The sequence below is a fragment of the Chenopodium quinoa genome, unplaced genomic scaffold (assembly GCF_001683475.1).
Source record: "Chenopodium quinoa cultivar QQ74 unplaced genomic scaffold, ASM168347v1, whole genome shotgun sequence".
Lineage (NCBI taxonomy): Eukaryota > Viridiplantae > Streptophyta > Magnoliopsida > Caryophyllales > Amaranthaceae > Chenopodium > Chenopodium quinoa.
Window position 1 is genome coordinate 4,462,422 of NW_018742418.1, and position 15,135 is coordinate 4,477,556.

A 15,135-nucleotide genomic window follows, 5' to 3' on the forward strand; every position below is an offset into this window, starting at 1 on the left:
ATATTTTTTTTATATGGAGTACTAAATATTTTTTTTTTATGACTTGACCACATAATAAGGTCAAAATCAAAAGTCAATAAAGTCAAAAGTCATTTATCAAATAAGACCTTGGGGTCAAAATTTGTAAAGTTTTGACTTTTTTAAGTTGAAATGAGATGTGATTCAATTCTAGAGATGAACCATTAACCTTTATTATAATGAAAGGATAAGGAAGAAGTTAATCAACTTGTCATAACTCATAACTTCATCTCTTACATTCTTCTTATGATAGAGGATTTTGAGCAAGATATTATTATATTTTTCACGTCTCTTTAGTTATTTATTAATATTATTATCTTCCTTTGTAATATTTTATTTTATATATGAAGCTTTGTGAATTTATTCTTGCCAAAAATTATAAATGAAGCTTTACTCTATTTTATTGCAAGTTATTATTCTAAGCTAAGGTTGAATATGTAACTTTATACCCTTTTAAACCAAAATCATGTACAGTAATATCTCAGCAACCAAATCAACCTATTATCTTTGTTGATTTTGACTGTTAACTGCCCCCAGATTCCAAATTTCACTTGTGATTTTTATTTTGTAGTTGGTGTACTTATTTTGGACCATCAAAGTGTTTTCACTTTCTACTTAACAGTTCCTTTCAAGATTCTTGTTAATTACCAATAATAATCATATTGCTTAAGCAAAAACAAATTTCGTTAATGACAAACTAGTTCCATGTTATGACAACATGACATTGAAAGATATCCTCGTGAAAACTAAAATGGAACCTCTTTAAAAAAATAATCAATTGACCTTTTTAGCCTTACAATAAATTATTATAAAACCGTGAAACAAATTTTCTCCAACTCCAATTTATCCCTTTAAAATGTACGGAGTACCAAACATATATATTTGGGACAATTGGTTTTCTTGTTCTGCTTTGGTTAAAAACTATATGGGCCTTTCGCTTTGAATATTTGATAAATGGGCTAGCCCATCCAGATCCAGAGTTTTCGTTTGGACCTACAAATTATATTTGTTTCATGAAATCTTGATTGGGCCTGGGTTTCCCAACTGAATGTCATTGACCATTTGGATATCTCAAGAATGATGACCGAGGCCAAGAAAAGTAAAAATTAAAAGGGATTTTCTTCTCAAGCCTCACATAATCACACCGATTAAATAGCAAGTTTGAATGAGACCGTCTTATACTGATTTGCTATGTAATGTAGAGAGATTTAGGTGCGGATTCTTCATAAATAGAAAGTTACATATTGTTCGTTTGCAACTTTACATTCCATTTAACTTGTTTGACAATGAATTGTTAGTTGATTCACTTGACTTAATGACCGGAAATCCAATAGATATTAATAGGGTTAATTATTTAAGTTTTACCAAGTACTTATATAGAGGTTGTATCTAATTTACCAAGTACTTCTCATACTTCATAATTAACGTTCACATTACCTTTTTAATATGTCCTAAAATACATGTTCCTTCCATTTTAAGTAAAAGTTAACTATTGTTAAAATATTATATCTTCATTTCTTCTTCCAATCACATCAACTATTGATTTTTTCCCATCCAATCACTTCCTCTATTTTTTCCACTTGCAATAATAACATTCAACAATAAACTTTAAGGTCTTCACGAAGTCAACTTAAGTCGATAACTTTGGATCGGAGGGAGTATATATATTACTTGGACATCCTTAAAAGCCGCAACCAAAAGATGCACAATAGAAGTATCATGTTGCAATAATTGTATTGTTAGTACTTCCTCATGCATGTCTAATTCATACATTTTTCCAGCATCTTCTACTAAGCTAATTAACTAATTGTAAATACCAGCTAGGTGTCTTAGTTATATAGGTTGTTAAAGAATTAAAATTGCACAAATATATAGGTATGTAGGGAATACAACACCTGAGGGCATCAAATTTGTAAGCATAAACCATGAAGGTAAATGGGTGAAAATTCTTTTGCTTTTCATTAAATTAAACAAAAGAACTTTCCACCTTCTAGGAAGTTGGATGAAGCTCATCCTCATTTTATTTGACACCAATTAGTCCCTTTTTTTTCCTTCCTTTTTATTATAATAAAAATATTTATAGTTATTTATTTTTTTTTATTTTTTTTTAAAGTGTACAATAAATAGATATTATAATATATAGTTTTTGGATTAATAAAGAAACATTTTTAGTGGGCATTTGTCCTTTTAGAGCCAATTGAGTTTCTTTTGAAAACTCTCTTTCTCTCTAAAACACTCCCTACCCCACTCTCTAAAGAGTAGTACTTCTTACAAAAAAAAAAAAAAAAAAATCTCATTTTTTTATTTTATTTTATTCTCAAAAAGTTGAAGCTAAGGTTGATTTAAAAAAAAAGTGAAATTTTCAAGTATATATAATATTTCATGCATTTGAGTTAAAGAGGAGTTATTAATTGACACTTGTCCAATCAAAAAGTTGATTAACAAAGTTTTGGATCCACTAATGATGCTTTTTTATGTGTACTTGACCTCAATTAAAATCACATCAAACAAAAATGTAATGTTTGTGAACATGAGTGCAATATTATGTGGAGTAATTAAGAATTGCTAGTTAATTCTTGTTGGTCAATAAGGAAAACATAAGTCCCATAATTAAGTGCAAAGAGATCTTTTCTAAAGGAAAGTTGTACATTTTTAATACTATTTATTGTTATAGTTGTCACTAATTAATCTAAGGCAATACTACATACATGGTAATTAAAAATTTAATATAATTAATTAATTAGTAGAACTTATACGGTCCTTCTAAGTGACAGATTTTAAATAAGCATATATTCTTTGAAGTACTAACATCCAATAATCACTCTCAACTAAAACAAAATTCTTGTAATTTGGGAATCAACCCTTATAAAATTACCACTTAATTAGAGAGTTACTAATTTCATCATTACTCGTAGATCATTCTTGATGTCATCGTCAGCCGCCTTTCCCATTTAGGTGTGTTAGCATTAAATCCTAAGGATTTAACGAATAATTATTTTACAAGAACTTAATTAGTGGAGCTTAATTAATAATAGTAGAAAACACTCAATCATAGAGTGATGATAAGTTATGTACAATTAAAACCCTTACATAAATCAAACCTAAAAAAATTAACAAGAATTTTTTCCCTACAATTTATTGGTTATTAGGGTTTAGGAATTAAGAATAATCAACTTTTTATCTCCACTTACATTTTTTTTTATATAAATTAATGATTGAAAAAGCTTGAAATTCTCACTCTATTACATTATATAATTATATAAATTAAATTAAATAAATATTGACAGCTTTGCGTTGTCAGGTCACTACTCCTACCTGAAAGGGATGCTTTAATTTGTCCTAATTCTATGTTGATAGGATGTGTCACTTGCACTTGCTTTAGTTTTTTAATTTCTAAGGGTTTTTTTTATTTATTTTTATTTTTTATTTTTTTATCTCATCATATAAATCATGTAATAAGTGAACGTACACTTGTTGCCTCATGACCATTTACCAAAAAACTAGGAAAAAAAGGATATTTTGCATGGAGTGGAATGAAACCCTAGCTATTGGCTAGGCCCCCAATGTAATATTACTTTCATTTCATAATAATTGTAATAATTTGGCTTTTGCATTATTTACATGTTTATTTTGACTTTATTTTTTTTTATCAAAATATATATATATATATATATATATATATATATATGTTGAAATATAAATTTTTAATATTTCTATATTAGTTTTTATGTAAATTTTCATTATATTAACCTTTTATACTTCTTAATAATATGTAAATATTAATGGTCAAAGTTGTGCATTAGCAGCAAGTATGTGAGTGTGCCAGTCAAAATGTTGCTATTATTAAAATGAACGAAGTATTAATCATGTTTAATTTTGATTGCCATAATTAAACTTTGTGTTCGGTAAATTAAAAGTTACTTCGTATAATTTTTTCACTTAAAACTTGTTATTTTCATCTTATTTCATAAATTATTACTTATTCTCGACACATTAGATTGAACTAGAAAATTTTAGATCAGGATTATTTGTTACTAGTTTTGTGTCCGAGCGATGCCTAGATGGTTGATAAAATTTTAAATAACATTTTTACTTGAATGTTTAATACGGTCAAATACTTCGTTTTGATAATGTAGGATATTTAGACACACGATATCATATGGAGTGTACTTTGTATAGTTTTGTTTGTAAATAGATATCTATATTATTATTGACTTGAAATTATTTTTATTGAACTTAAATTATTTTCACTGAACTGAAATAATTTTTACCAAACTAAAATTATTTATACTAATAAAACTTAGCTTACTGATTCTCTAATATTTTTTCTAAATAAATTAAATAACAATGCATTTTGTATGCGGCTAACCACACCATATGACCGGACAAAGTAACCCCTACATAACTGATCGAGTAACCCTGTAATACTAACTGAGTAACCTCTAACACTGACTAAGTAACCCCTATCTATAACACTGATTGAGTAACCATTATAACACTAACCAAGTAACCCCTATAGCACTAACGAAACTCTGATCTTGTAATAGTTGGTGACACGGTTAGACCAGCTACGTATAAAAGTTTGTGATTAAATATATATATTATAAATGTATCTTAATTTAAAGAACTTTTTGAAATGAATTTGATGATGGAAATAGAATTGAGTTATAGGATATTTATTAAAAGTTATGATTAGTTTTGTATATATGAAATTTTAGAATTCTATGGATAATAAAACTCTATACAACAATTTTATCTTAATTAAAAAATCTATCCAAAAATCACTTATTTAGTATCATATATGTCACAATAATACATATTTTTCGCCTACGTGGCACGATACTTGGCGAAAAACTAGAATGTCAAGTGTCGCTGTCTCGTGACCTGGTTGCGAGTCCGGCTTTATATATTAGTGATATGATATGCATGTATGAATAAAAATTGTGAACAATTAGATATTAAAAAATAATGTTAAGATGAATCCAACAAAACCACACTAATTAATGATGTTATTTTTTTTCTATACTATAGAGTAAAGATACATTTAAAATTTGGTTAGTCCAAAACATCATATCAAATCAAATCAAACCAAATTAGAATAGAAAGATTCAAACTATATACTACAGAAACTCCTTATTTCAAATGAAAACAACATATCTTTAGAACTGTAATCTAATAAAATTGCATAATAAGACATTGATAAAATGGTCAATTTTTGATTTCAAGTTACAATTAGGGGCAGAAATTTTGAATCTGGGACCTATATGTATAATGTTATCAAGGTAATAAATCAATATGTAACTACCTTGTAGGCTCTTTTTTCTGTCCGAATGAACCACTTAGACAATGCAATTTACAAATAGGGGTGAGATGTTTGAGAATCTACAACTTAAGGTATACAAACCCTCAATTCTTAACCACTAGGCTAAATCCTCGATCAATCCTTTTAGGCTCTTTCTAATAAGCTAATTGTTTTATTGATTTTACTTAAGAATGGCATAAAAAAATTTCATCCCCCCCCCCCAAAAAAAAAAGAAAAAAAAAAAAAGTAAGGCATAAAAAGGGTAAATTAATACAGTACATGGCTACATGCATGTTTTGGAGGAATGGAGGGTATGTTACAATGCTTACCAACGGTAAGAATTACTACTTGGAGAGTGGGTAAAATAATATATTTTTTTTCTAATCCATTGAGTTTATAAAGCAGAAAGCTCATGAATGGCACTAATCACAGATCTTGTAATACATACTTGTATAACTTTAAATGGAGGTAATTATTTATTAAACACATTTCACTTATATATTAATTAGCTTAGTACTATATAATGACTTTCTTTTTTTTTTTTTTTTTTAATAATAATAAAAATCTAATTTTGTTAAAATAGGATAAACTCTCAAAACTAATGCTCAATAGTATTGGACCTAAACCAGTGATTTTGCTGTTAACAAGGTGCTTTTTGATTATACAAAGTAAATTATATGAACAATTGGGCATCTTAAACATAATTAACTTTAATAAAAAAATTCTTAATTAACTAAATTAATTACTAGTATTTGGATTAACTTTATAGATGTGTAGGGGTTTCTCCCAAAAAGTGTTGCTATAAAAAGCACAAGTCAAAACATAGGTATGGATGATAATTAGCCAAATCATAGATCTATTTGTAATTAGAGTACTATTAATTATATTAATTCCTAGCCTAAGGCATGCACATTACATTATTATTGTAGAGAATTGTATCGTGGCGCACCAACATTATCTTTTAGCTACCTTAATTATTGATATATATTATACTTTGTCAAAAAATAAAATAAAATTTATTGATACATTAAGTACATTATTAATTATGTTGTACTCCCTAACTAGCTAACCTAAGGGGAGTTACTATACTGTATAGCATGTAACAGTAAATCAATCATCAGTCATGAATGAAATTTTAGCACTGCAGGTGCCTAGTTATCTAGTGAACATATTATAATTAAAGAAGAGGGGTGATAAATGATCGAAGTTTGATACACACATATTTAGAAAGTGGACTAAGATTTCTGAGTAGTCATTAAATACATTTTCTAAAATGATAGAAATGCATGGAAAAATTACGCATAGATTAGTGTTATTAACGTTTGATTTTACTAAAAAATTCCCTTTTAACTAATCTGAACTAAAATGTCATTAAAAGTGAATGCTCTCTCCGTGTTTAAATAAGTGAAACGTTTTGACTTTTACGGAGTTGTAGGAAGGTTAGTTGAATTTATTAAAATAATAGGTAGTGGGTTATAAGTTTGAGAAGAGAGAAGAAAGAAAGATGTTTTATGACGACCATAAATAAGTTAGAATATTATTAAAAAATAGAGAAAAGTTACTAAAAAAAGAAAAACGTTTCATTTATTTGAACACGGTCGGAAATGGAAAACATTTCTTTTATGTAAACACGGAAGGAGTATTTCAATTGTCAAGGATTATTCTTGTATATAGGAGGAGAAACACAACCATTGACTGGCTTAACCCTATTTCAACCCTAAATGAACCCAAATTGTATTGAACTCAAATCGAATGAAAATTCCGTTCCCAAACATAGTTATAGTGGTCTAGTTGAAATTAACTAGTCCGACCCTAATATAAACCCCTATTCATTTTAAATAAGAGAGCAGTATGAATTATGATCAGCAAAACCAAACTGAATTGAACACAAATCGAATGGAACAAATTTCGTTCCCAAACATATAGTTATAGTGGTCTAGTTGAAATTAACTAGCCCGACCCTAATCTAAACCCCTATTCGGTTTTAACTAAGAGATCAATATGAATTAACCTAAAAAAATACGAGTATGTAGAATAATGACGTGGTGATCCTGAACCACCTAATTGGAGCATTTTTGCGAGGCGGGACCGTTATGTAGCAACCTAGGACAGGACTAGAGGGAACAGCTTATATTAGAGTTATAGTAATAGCCGGCGCCAAATATTCGTTATATTCTGCGTTCATTTCAAAAAGCTTCCTTCATTTCTCCCCCCAAAAGATTAAAACTTCCAGATTGAAAGAGATTGATAGCTCTTTCTGTTAAAGCTTTCTTTGGAATTTGATATTAAATATACCTTACAACATAAATTCCCTTCTTATATAAATCCCACTTTCTGTTGCTTCTTCTCTGAATTTTTTTGAATTTCCCTAACTAACTTGAGACTCTACAACTGTTTTTTGACACCATTTTTACTTACAGTTCTCTTAGAAAATGGGTATGGAACATGGGTTTTCGACACCGAGAACTGAAACATTTCCTGCTGGATTGAGGGTTCTGGTTGTTGATGATGATCCTACTTGGTTGAAAATTCTGGAAAAGATGCTCAAGAAATGCTGCTATGAAGGTTATTTTGTGATCTTTGCTTTTGTTTGATTATTTTTCCAGATTTTGCAGTCTAATTGTTTGGGAAAAGCTTGAGTGAGTGTATTTTTGAGCTTGTGCCCAGATGATTAATCTGTTCTTTCAGTCGGTTATTTTGATGATTTTGGTGTTATGATGGTTTGAATTGAAAAGGGCTTTCTCAGATTTTATTATGCTTCCATAATTTGTTGTGATCATAGGTTTATTATATTATTCAATTAAATGAGGTAGCTTTAGCAAAAGGAGTTGTTCTGAGATATGATCATGTTGCTTTTTTAGTTAGTTTTTGGAGTACTGATGATCTATGCTAGAAAGGGTTTTCTGAAACTTGATTACTGTAATTAATTATGCCTTTTTTGGATCATGATTCTTACATATTACGATTCAAAAACGATGGAATTGGTGCCAGCGGGGTCCAAGTAGTATGAGACAATTATGCATAAGAACTTATGATGATCCTTTTGTTGTTGGGTCACTAAGTGTGTTGTTGTGGTACCTCAATTGAATCTTATCATTGCAACGGAGAAATTAAAATTGTGTAAATCTGAAAGTTAAGTTCTGGAGTTATGTTGACAGAACCAATCACATATGGTGGTTGCATAATTGAGAATATCGTGATAGAAACTCAAGATTTGCTAGCTGATTTCCTTGATGTGAGGCTGTCAAATTGATCACCAAAATGAATCATACTATATTCTTATCATGTTGGTTATGTTGGTTCATGTGATGTGTGGAATTGAACCTAAATCCCTGAATGAGCTTCAGCCAAGATAATGTTTCCTATTCTCGAATTAGATTCTCAGTCAATTTGATAGAATTTTGTGAAAGGTATCTGCTTTACTATTAAAGAATAGTGGAGCTTTCCAGGTTGAAAAAGACGATGGTTCATATCTAGTGACTAGTGACTAGTTCTATCTGTTCCTAGTTTTAGAAGACAATTTCTCTAGGAAGAGTTGCTATTTGGTCCATGAAGAATCGCCTTTTTTCTCAGCAACAACGACTAACTAGATCGAGTTACCTTCTTTTTTTTTTTTTTTTTTTTTTTTTAATTTCCAATGTATTCTCTGCTAGTTTTTGTTTATTTTTCACAAAATAGTTCATTTAGGCTGACTGATTTATATAGAGTATTTGATTCATCTTCATGTCTTTGCATATTGATATTCAAATTGTATAGTGATATAAAGACTTCTTAATATTCATTTAATCAAAGCAAGTCTCTTTGGTAAAGAAAACTATGTGTTATATATGACATACTGAACTCCATGTTTTGTGCAACTGAACTCCTATAACATTCTTTTTATATGATGGGTGTTCAGTAACTACTTGTGGGCTAGCTCGTGAGGCTTTGAAATTGCTTCGTGATCGAAAGGATGGATTTGACATCGTCATCAGTGATGTCAACATGCCCGACATGGATGGCTTCAGACTTCTCGAGCATGTTGGACTTGAGATGGACCTGCCAGTTATAAGTGAGTTAGCCTTCATTGGTTTCAAGTTTATTGTCTAAATTTAATCATGTCTTTGTATTTTCAAGTTTTTTGACCTTGGAATATTTTACATCTTGACAAGTTACATTATATTTACCTCATTTACTCATGCAGTGATGTCTGTGGATGGGGAAACTAGCAGGGTAATGAAAGGTGTTCAGCATGGGGCATGTGATTATCTCCTCAAACCAATAAGAATGAAGGAGCTTAAAAACATATGGCAGCATGTAGTGAGGAAGAGAATGCATGACGTGAGAGACATTGAGTGCTTTGAAGATAGAAGCGGAACAGACCATTCTTATGATGGGCTCTATGGAGGTGACCAAATGTTTGTAAAGAAAAGAAAGGATGTAGACATCGAAAAAGATTCAAGTGATCCTTCTACCACAAAGAAAGCTCGAGTTGTTTGGACTGTGGATCTCCACCAAAAATTTGTGAAAGCTGTAAAACAGTTAGGCATTGACAGTGATAGTAAGTAATTTTTTCCCTCAAAATTCTAATCTGATTGGCTATGATGGCACCATAGGTACAGTTCTTGCAGTATCTTTGGTGTGCTTTTAGTCATTGATGCTTTGATATTGTTGCTCATTGTTTAGATTTATAAGCATCAATGTTATTTGAGAGTAATATACTTGGCCAGTAATCTGTCAATTATGGAAACTGCTGTCTGTTGTCTAACCCTGAAATTGTTTATTTTGCAGAAATTGGTCCGAAAAAGATATTGGACCTCATGAATGTACCCTGGTTAACCAGGGAGAATGTTGCTAGCCATTTGCAGGTCAGTATATTTCTGTATCATTGCAAGCCTATATCTGCTAAAGGCCATCTATCATTTAACATCAAATTTACTCCATTGCCTCTGAAGAGGCTCCCGCCCCTGGATGTCGTAAAGTGTTGTTGATGTACTACAGCATTAAGTCTGTGGTAGCAAAAGTCTATTTCTTGTTGACCCATAATCAAATACGCAGCAATCATCTGCTATTACTCCATAAATAAATTTAAAAAAGATAGTTAAGAATGATTTTAACTGTAAAACAAATGATAATAGGTCAGTAAGATGTATGATCAGTTACAGATTCAGTTTTCAGAGTCTACCCTATAGTATTTTTAAATCCAAATGTGACCATTTACTCTTCGATAAATAATATTGTTCTGCCCCATGATTTTCACTTGTAATTTCTTTTTAAATCTCTCAGTGCATTTGCTACTTTCAAGATTGATACCATCATATCAATTGTAGAAAAAACAAGGGGAAAAAATTAATTAAATTCGAAGTTATATTTTCAAGAGCCATTTAGGTCAAGAATAAAAAGGTTCTCTTTTATTTTGACTAATTTTCTTAATAGACATTTTTGTCGTGAACATTTTGGAAAAGAGTTAGTATGAAAATGATTTAACATCATGAAACTATTTTTTTAACACAAATATATGAATAATGTATCTGTACTGTTTAGCATTTTTTTAAACACAAGTCTTTGAAGTTACAAGAAAGTGAAAATAACACGTATTTGCAAACAGGAAGAGCATTTCCTAAAATGTTGCATCTTAGATTTGTTTAGTTGCCAAACTTATCTGAAAGATTATTTCTGGTCACTATTCTCTTCTCTAATATGCTATCTACATGCTGTGGTATAACTTTCTTTTTGGAAAATGCCTTAATTATGCAGAAATATCGGCTTTATCTAAGCAGGCTGCGTAAAGAAGATAAAATGGAAAGCTCTTTTGGTGGAATGAAGAATCCAGATCTTTCCCCAAAAGAATCCAGTGGAAGTTTTATTAGCATCCAGAACTCCAATTTCGGGCAACATGACATTACTAGCAAGCATGTATATCAGGGAAATCAATTGCCCGTTCAGACTGTTGATTCTAAATCTCCTGACAACGATCCAGAAAGCAGCAAATTGTTGCCACTGCCACTAACAGAACATATAATACCTTTTAGTACTGAAGATTGTGATTCTCACACTAGGAACTCACAGTTAGGCCTCAATCATACTTATGAGTCTTTGGATATGAGTGTAAAGCATGCATCATTTGATTCTCCTGTTTCCGGTCAGTACCCTTGGAGCAGAGAAGTACCAGATCACCTGCAGTTTGAACCTGAGTTTAAGGCACATCCAAAACTGGAGAGTTGTACTTTCAACCAGCCGACTGTGCCTATTTTGCACCAGCATATCAGTCCTGAAATCCTTGAGCCTGCTCCACATATCAGTCCTGGTCCATCAATCAGCAAAAGCAACAACATAGGCCTCGTTGATATCATATCATTGAATGTTAAGGAGTGTGGCAATGATACAGGGAAGCTATCGCCTACGGAAAGCGCACTTGGGTCATATCCTCTGTCAAATTCTGATGTTCTTGGATGTGTTTCTGACATGAAAAGCCAGAACTTTAGTCAGGGAGTCAGCAGTTTTAAGGAACCGGCCCTGTTTGAAAGACCGCTTCAGTCGTTTCCTATACAATCCGAGAGTCATCTTGTAGGTGCACGAGGTTTAGATCCCTGCTTTGATGTGACACTGGAAATGAAGAAGCAGATTTCCTGTCAGAGTAGCATAATTGATCCGAGTAGTGTCACCGGTTCTGAATCTGAGCTGAGAAACCAAGTGTTAGGGAGTGAATTGGCGTCTGGACTCTTAAGTGAGGATATGTTTCTCTGGCTTCAATATGGTGATGTTACCTCAAAAGATTTTGGGTTGGATTACATAGGATTCACAGGGTGCAATTTTCCTGATTTTGACACTGAAACTCCTTTACCACCTTATATGCCGAAGTTGGATCATGAGTATCTTCTTGATTGGGTGTAATATCCTCTTGATCACATCTGTTCTCGATCAGCTCTAGATGAGGGAGCTTGTAAGGAGACCTTCCATGAAATACTTCTTTGGTACTGCCAGAAACTGGGTTATACTTATAATGGCCCTAATTCCTAAGTAAAGACTCTTGAGCCATGTACAACATTAAATGTCAACAATTAAGAATTATATAAACTTTTTTTGAAACTTTTATGTGCAGTGCATTTCATCCCGAGAACAAAGGGTTTCTCCCCTATTCCCATGGCGCAATTTAATACTTCATGTTTGGATGTCTATATAACCCAACTTGTAGCATGGTTTATAACAATTGAATTCTGCATTTCTCTGAATCTCCAGTCCTACACTGGTGAGGGCAGGAGATATTGCTCTAAGCAATGTCTTGAGATTTATTTGTTCAAGTTATTTCAGCTAATGCTGAATGGATGTGTTAACCCAGAATGTGATAAGTTATGGTGGTTGCAACATATTGTTACCTAGCATTGTTAAATTAATCCAAAAGTATACCATGCACTATGCATCAGCTCATACAGTCGATCTTTATCATGTTTCACAGAGGTTAATGATTTAGGTAACCTTGTGCTGAATTTACACTGAGTGAAATTCAAGGAGTAACAGAATGTACATCAACATTACATACATATAAAGAGATTCCTGCCATGGGTGGGGTGTGGAAAGAGAGGGACAAAATTTCCATTAAATCAAAAGAATTAACATGAAAAAAGTCGTACGACAGATAAACTTCTAAACAGCTGAATAGGCTGTAAAGTTACTAATTTTTTTTTTTTTTTTTTTTTTTTTTTTTTTTTTTTTTTTTTTTTTTTTTTTTGGTTTTTTGTGTGTGTGTGTGTGTTAGTGCTCCTCCGTGCCTATGTATGTGCACCTAATAGAGATTGTAATTCGAATGTTAGTTTGCCTTGTTGGTACTTATTCAATGTATAATAGGAGCTTAGTTAGTTAGTTAGTTAGTTATGCTGAGTCAACAGGTTTGTTATAAAGTTGGATGTTACAGTTTGTTAGGTTGTTATTCTTGTTAGGCCAAGTGTACAAAGTTTGTTAAAGTTGTTTCTCGATCTTACTACCCTTAGCCAAGTATTCAGTGAAATACAGTCAAGATTCCAGTATACCGTTACATTCAAACACTTTAAGGGGGCATTTGGTTGCTTTACACATAAGATTAACTATTTAAGGTGGTCGGTTTTTTTTTAGTTTCCTCTAGGGTTTCTTCTTTGGGATAGTTTTTCCTAGTCTCCATTGCTAGGTTTTTCATGAAGGTTTTCCTTCTCTCTCCTCCATTTTCTCTCCATCTCTACCATCTTTTTTTCCTCTTGGTCTCAATTGTGAATCTTTGTAGGGGCTTCCATTGGTGTTCTTACCGGTGGTAAGCCCCAAAAAACCTTTTAATTACTTTCAATAAATAGATCTCATCCTTGAGATGATTTTTCTCTTGAATTTAATTTCTTTTTATATTTGTATGGCGAGAATTGAAGATCTAGGTTTTCATAATCTCTACAAGAATGCGAAGAACCACATGAGTATTTTCACTCAAACGGCTACGCATCAGTGGATTTCAAGCCGAATCAGTGTGAACTCACAGATTGTATTGCTTTAGTTTTAAGGTGTTATGTACTTGTGTTGGAATTCTTGATTTCTTAGAAATTATATGTAAGTGTCGTTTGGCTATATTTTATTAATGAAATCCCTTTTTTCTTGTAAAAAAAAAGGAGAGGCGTTTGGTTCGAGGAATATAGGTATGAGGTATGAATTTAGAATAACTAAAACTCATACCATATATTTGGTTGTCAAAAGTATGAATTTTAAACCCATACCTCAAACCCATGAGGTATGGGGTTTAGAAACCTTTGGGGGGGGGGGGGGTGGGTTTGGCCCATTCCATTCCTTTAGTTATCAAATAAAAGAAGGAAATAGTAGTGAGAGATGTCATTCCAAAATTGAACCAAACACATGGTATCAAGTTCCAACTCGATACCACCTTCACCCCATTCTTGATTCCAAACCCATACCACTCTGCGAACCAAACGCCCCCTAAATAGTTTCTAAAATATTGACTGGTATGAAGTCCCATGGTTTTCGTATTTGTGTAGGCATGTTTAAAGTAAGTTGTACATGTTGTAGGCACAGAAAATTTAAATAAGTGCCACCTGGATATTATATGGGTCAAAAGTCAAGATATAGACTTGAAGCTAATTTGACTATTAATTAAAATTATTTAAATTGGGTGAATAACTTACATTATCCCACTTTAGTTATATTAATTAAACTTGTTTATTTAATAATAAAAACTCATTTAAAATAGGTTATAATAGTCAAGCAGGCCCAACTCCAATGTAAATCTAATCCTAACTGTAGGGGTGTCTTATTCTATAAATAAAACTCTCTCTTTATTTCATTTGGGGGAGGAAACAAAGAGACTACATAAGAAAATAGAGAAAACCTCTCAAAACCCTAAACCTCTCCAAAGAAAACCTCTCAAATCTAGAAGAAGAACAACAAGCATTCGATGTGCCGTTCTACTCTAGAAGATCACCCGTGGAAGAGATCAAGCCTCGACGACCCTCAACACGAAGGAAAGAAGAAGTTCAAATCATCAAGCACATGACAAGTTCGTGCCTCTACATCAATAATCTTTGATAGAGATCAAGCCTCGTCGGCCCTCAATCAAGAATTCAAGTCAAAGGTCTACATCAACAATCTTCGATAGAGATCAAGCCTCGTCGACCCACAATCAAGATTTCAAGTCAAAGGTCTATATCAACAATCTTCGACAGAGATCAAGCCTGGCCTCATCGATCTTCCCTCAATCAAGAATTTAAGTCAAAGGTCTACATCAAATATATTCAAAAGAGATAAAGCCTCGATGATCCTTATTCAAGAATCTAGTCAGCCTGTGAAATAAGTCAAAGTTAAAGTAGAGG

At 31.9% G+C, this 15,135-nt stretch overlaps 1 protein-coding gene across 1 annotated transcript; it reads left to right on the plus strand.

Moving 5' to 3' along the window:
• Nucleotides 1-7,493: 7,493 nt before the first annotated feature.
• LOC110710253 (two-component response regulator ARR11-like) lies at nucleotides 7,494-12,481 on the plus strand. Its single transcript, XM_021888530.1, has 5 exons — nucleotides 7,494-7,885; nucleotides 9,219-9,371; nucleotides 9,504-9,860; nucleotides 10,091-10,167; nucleotides 11,057-12,481. The coding sequence occupies exons 1-5, from the start codon at nucleotides 7,753-7,755 to the stop codon at nucleotides 12,191-12,193; spliced, it is 1,857 nt and encodes a 618-aa protein (XP_021744222.1). The 5' UTR covers nucleotides 7,494-7,752; the 3' UTR covers nucleotides 12,194-12,481.
• The last annotated feature ends 2,654 nt before the right edge of the window (nucleotides 12,482-15,135 follow it).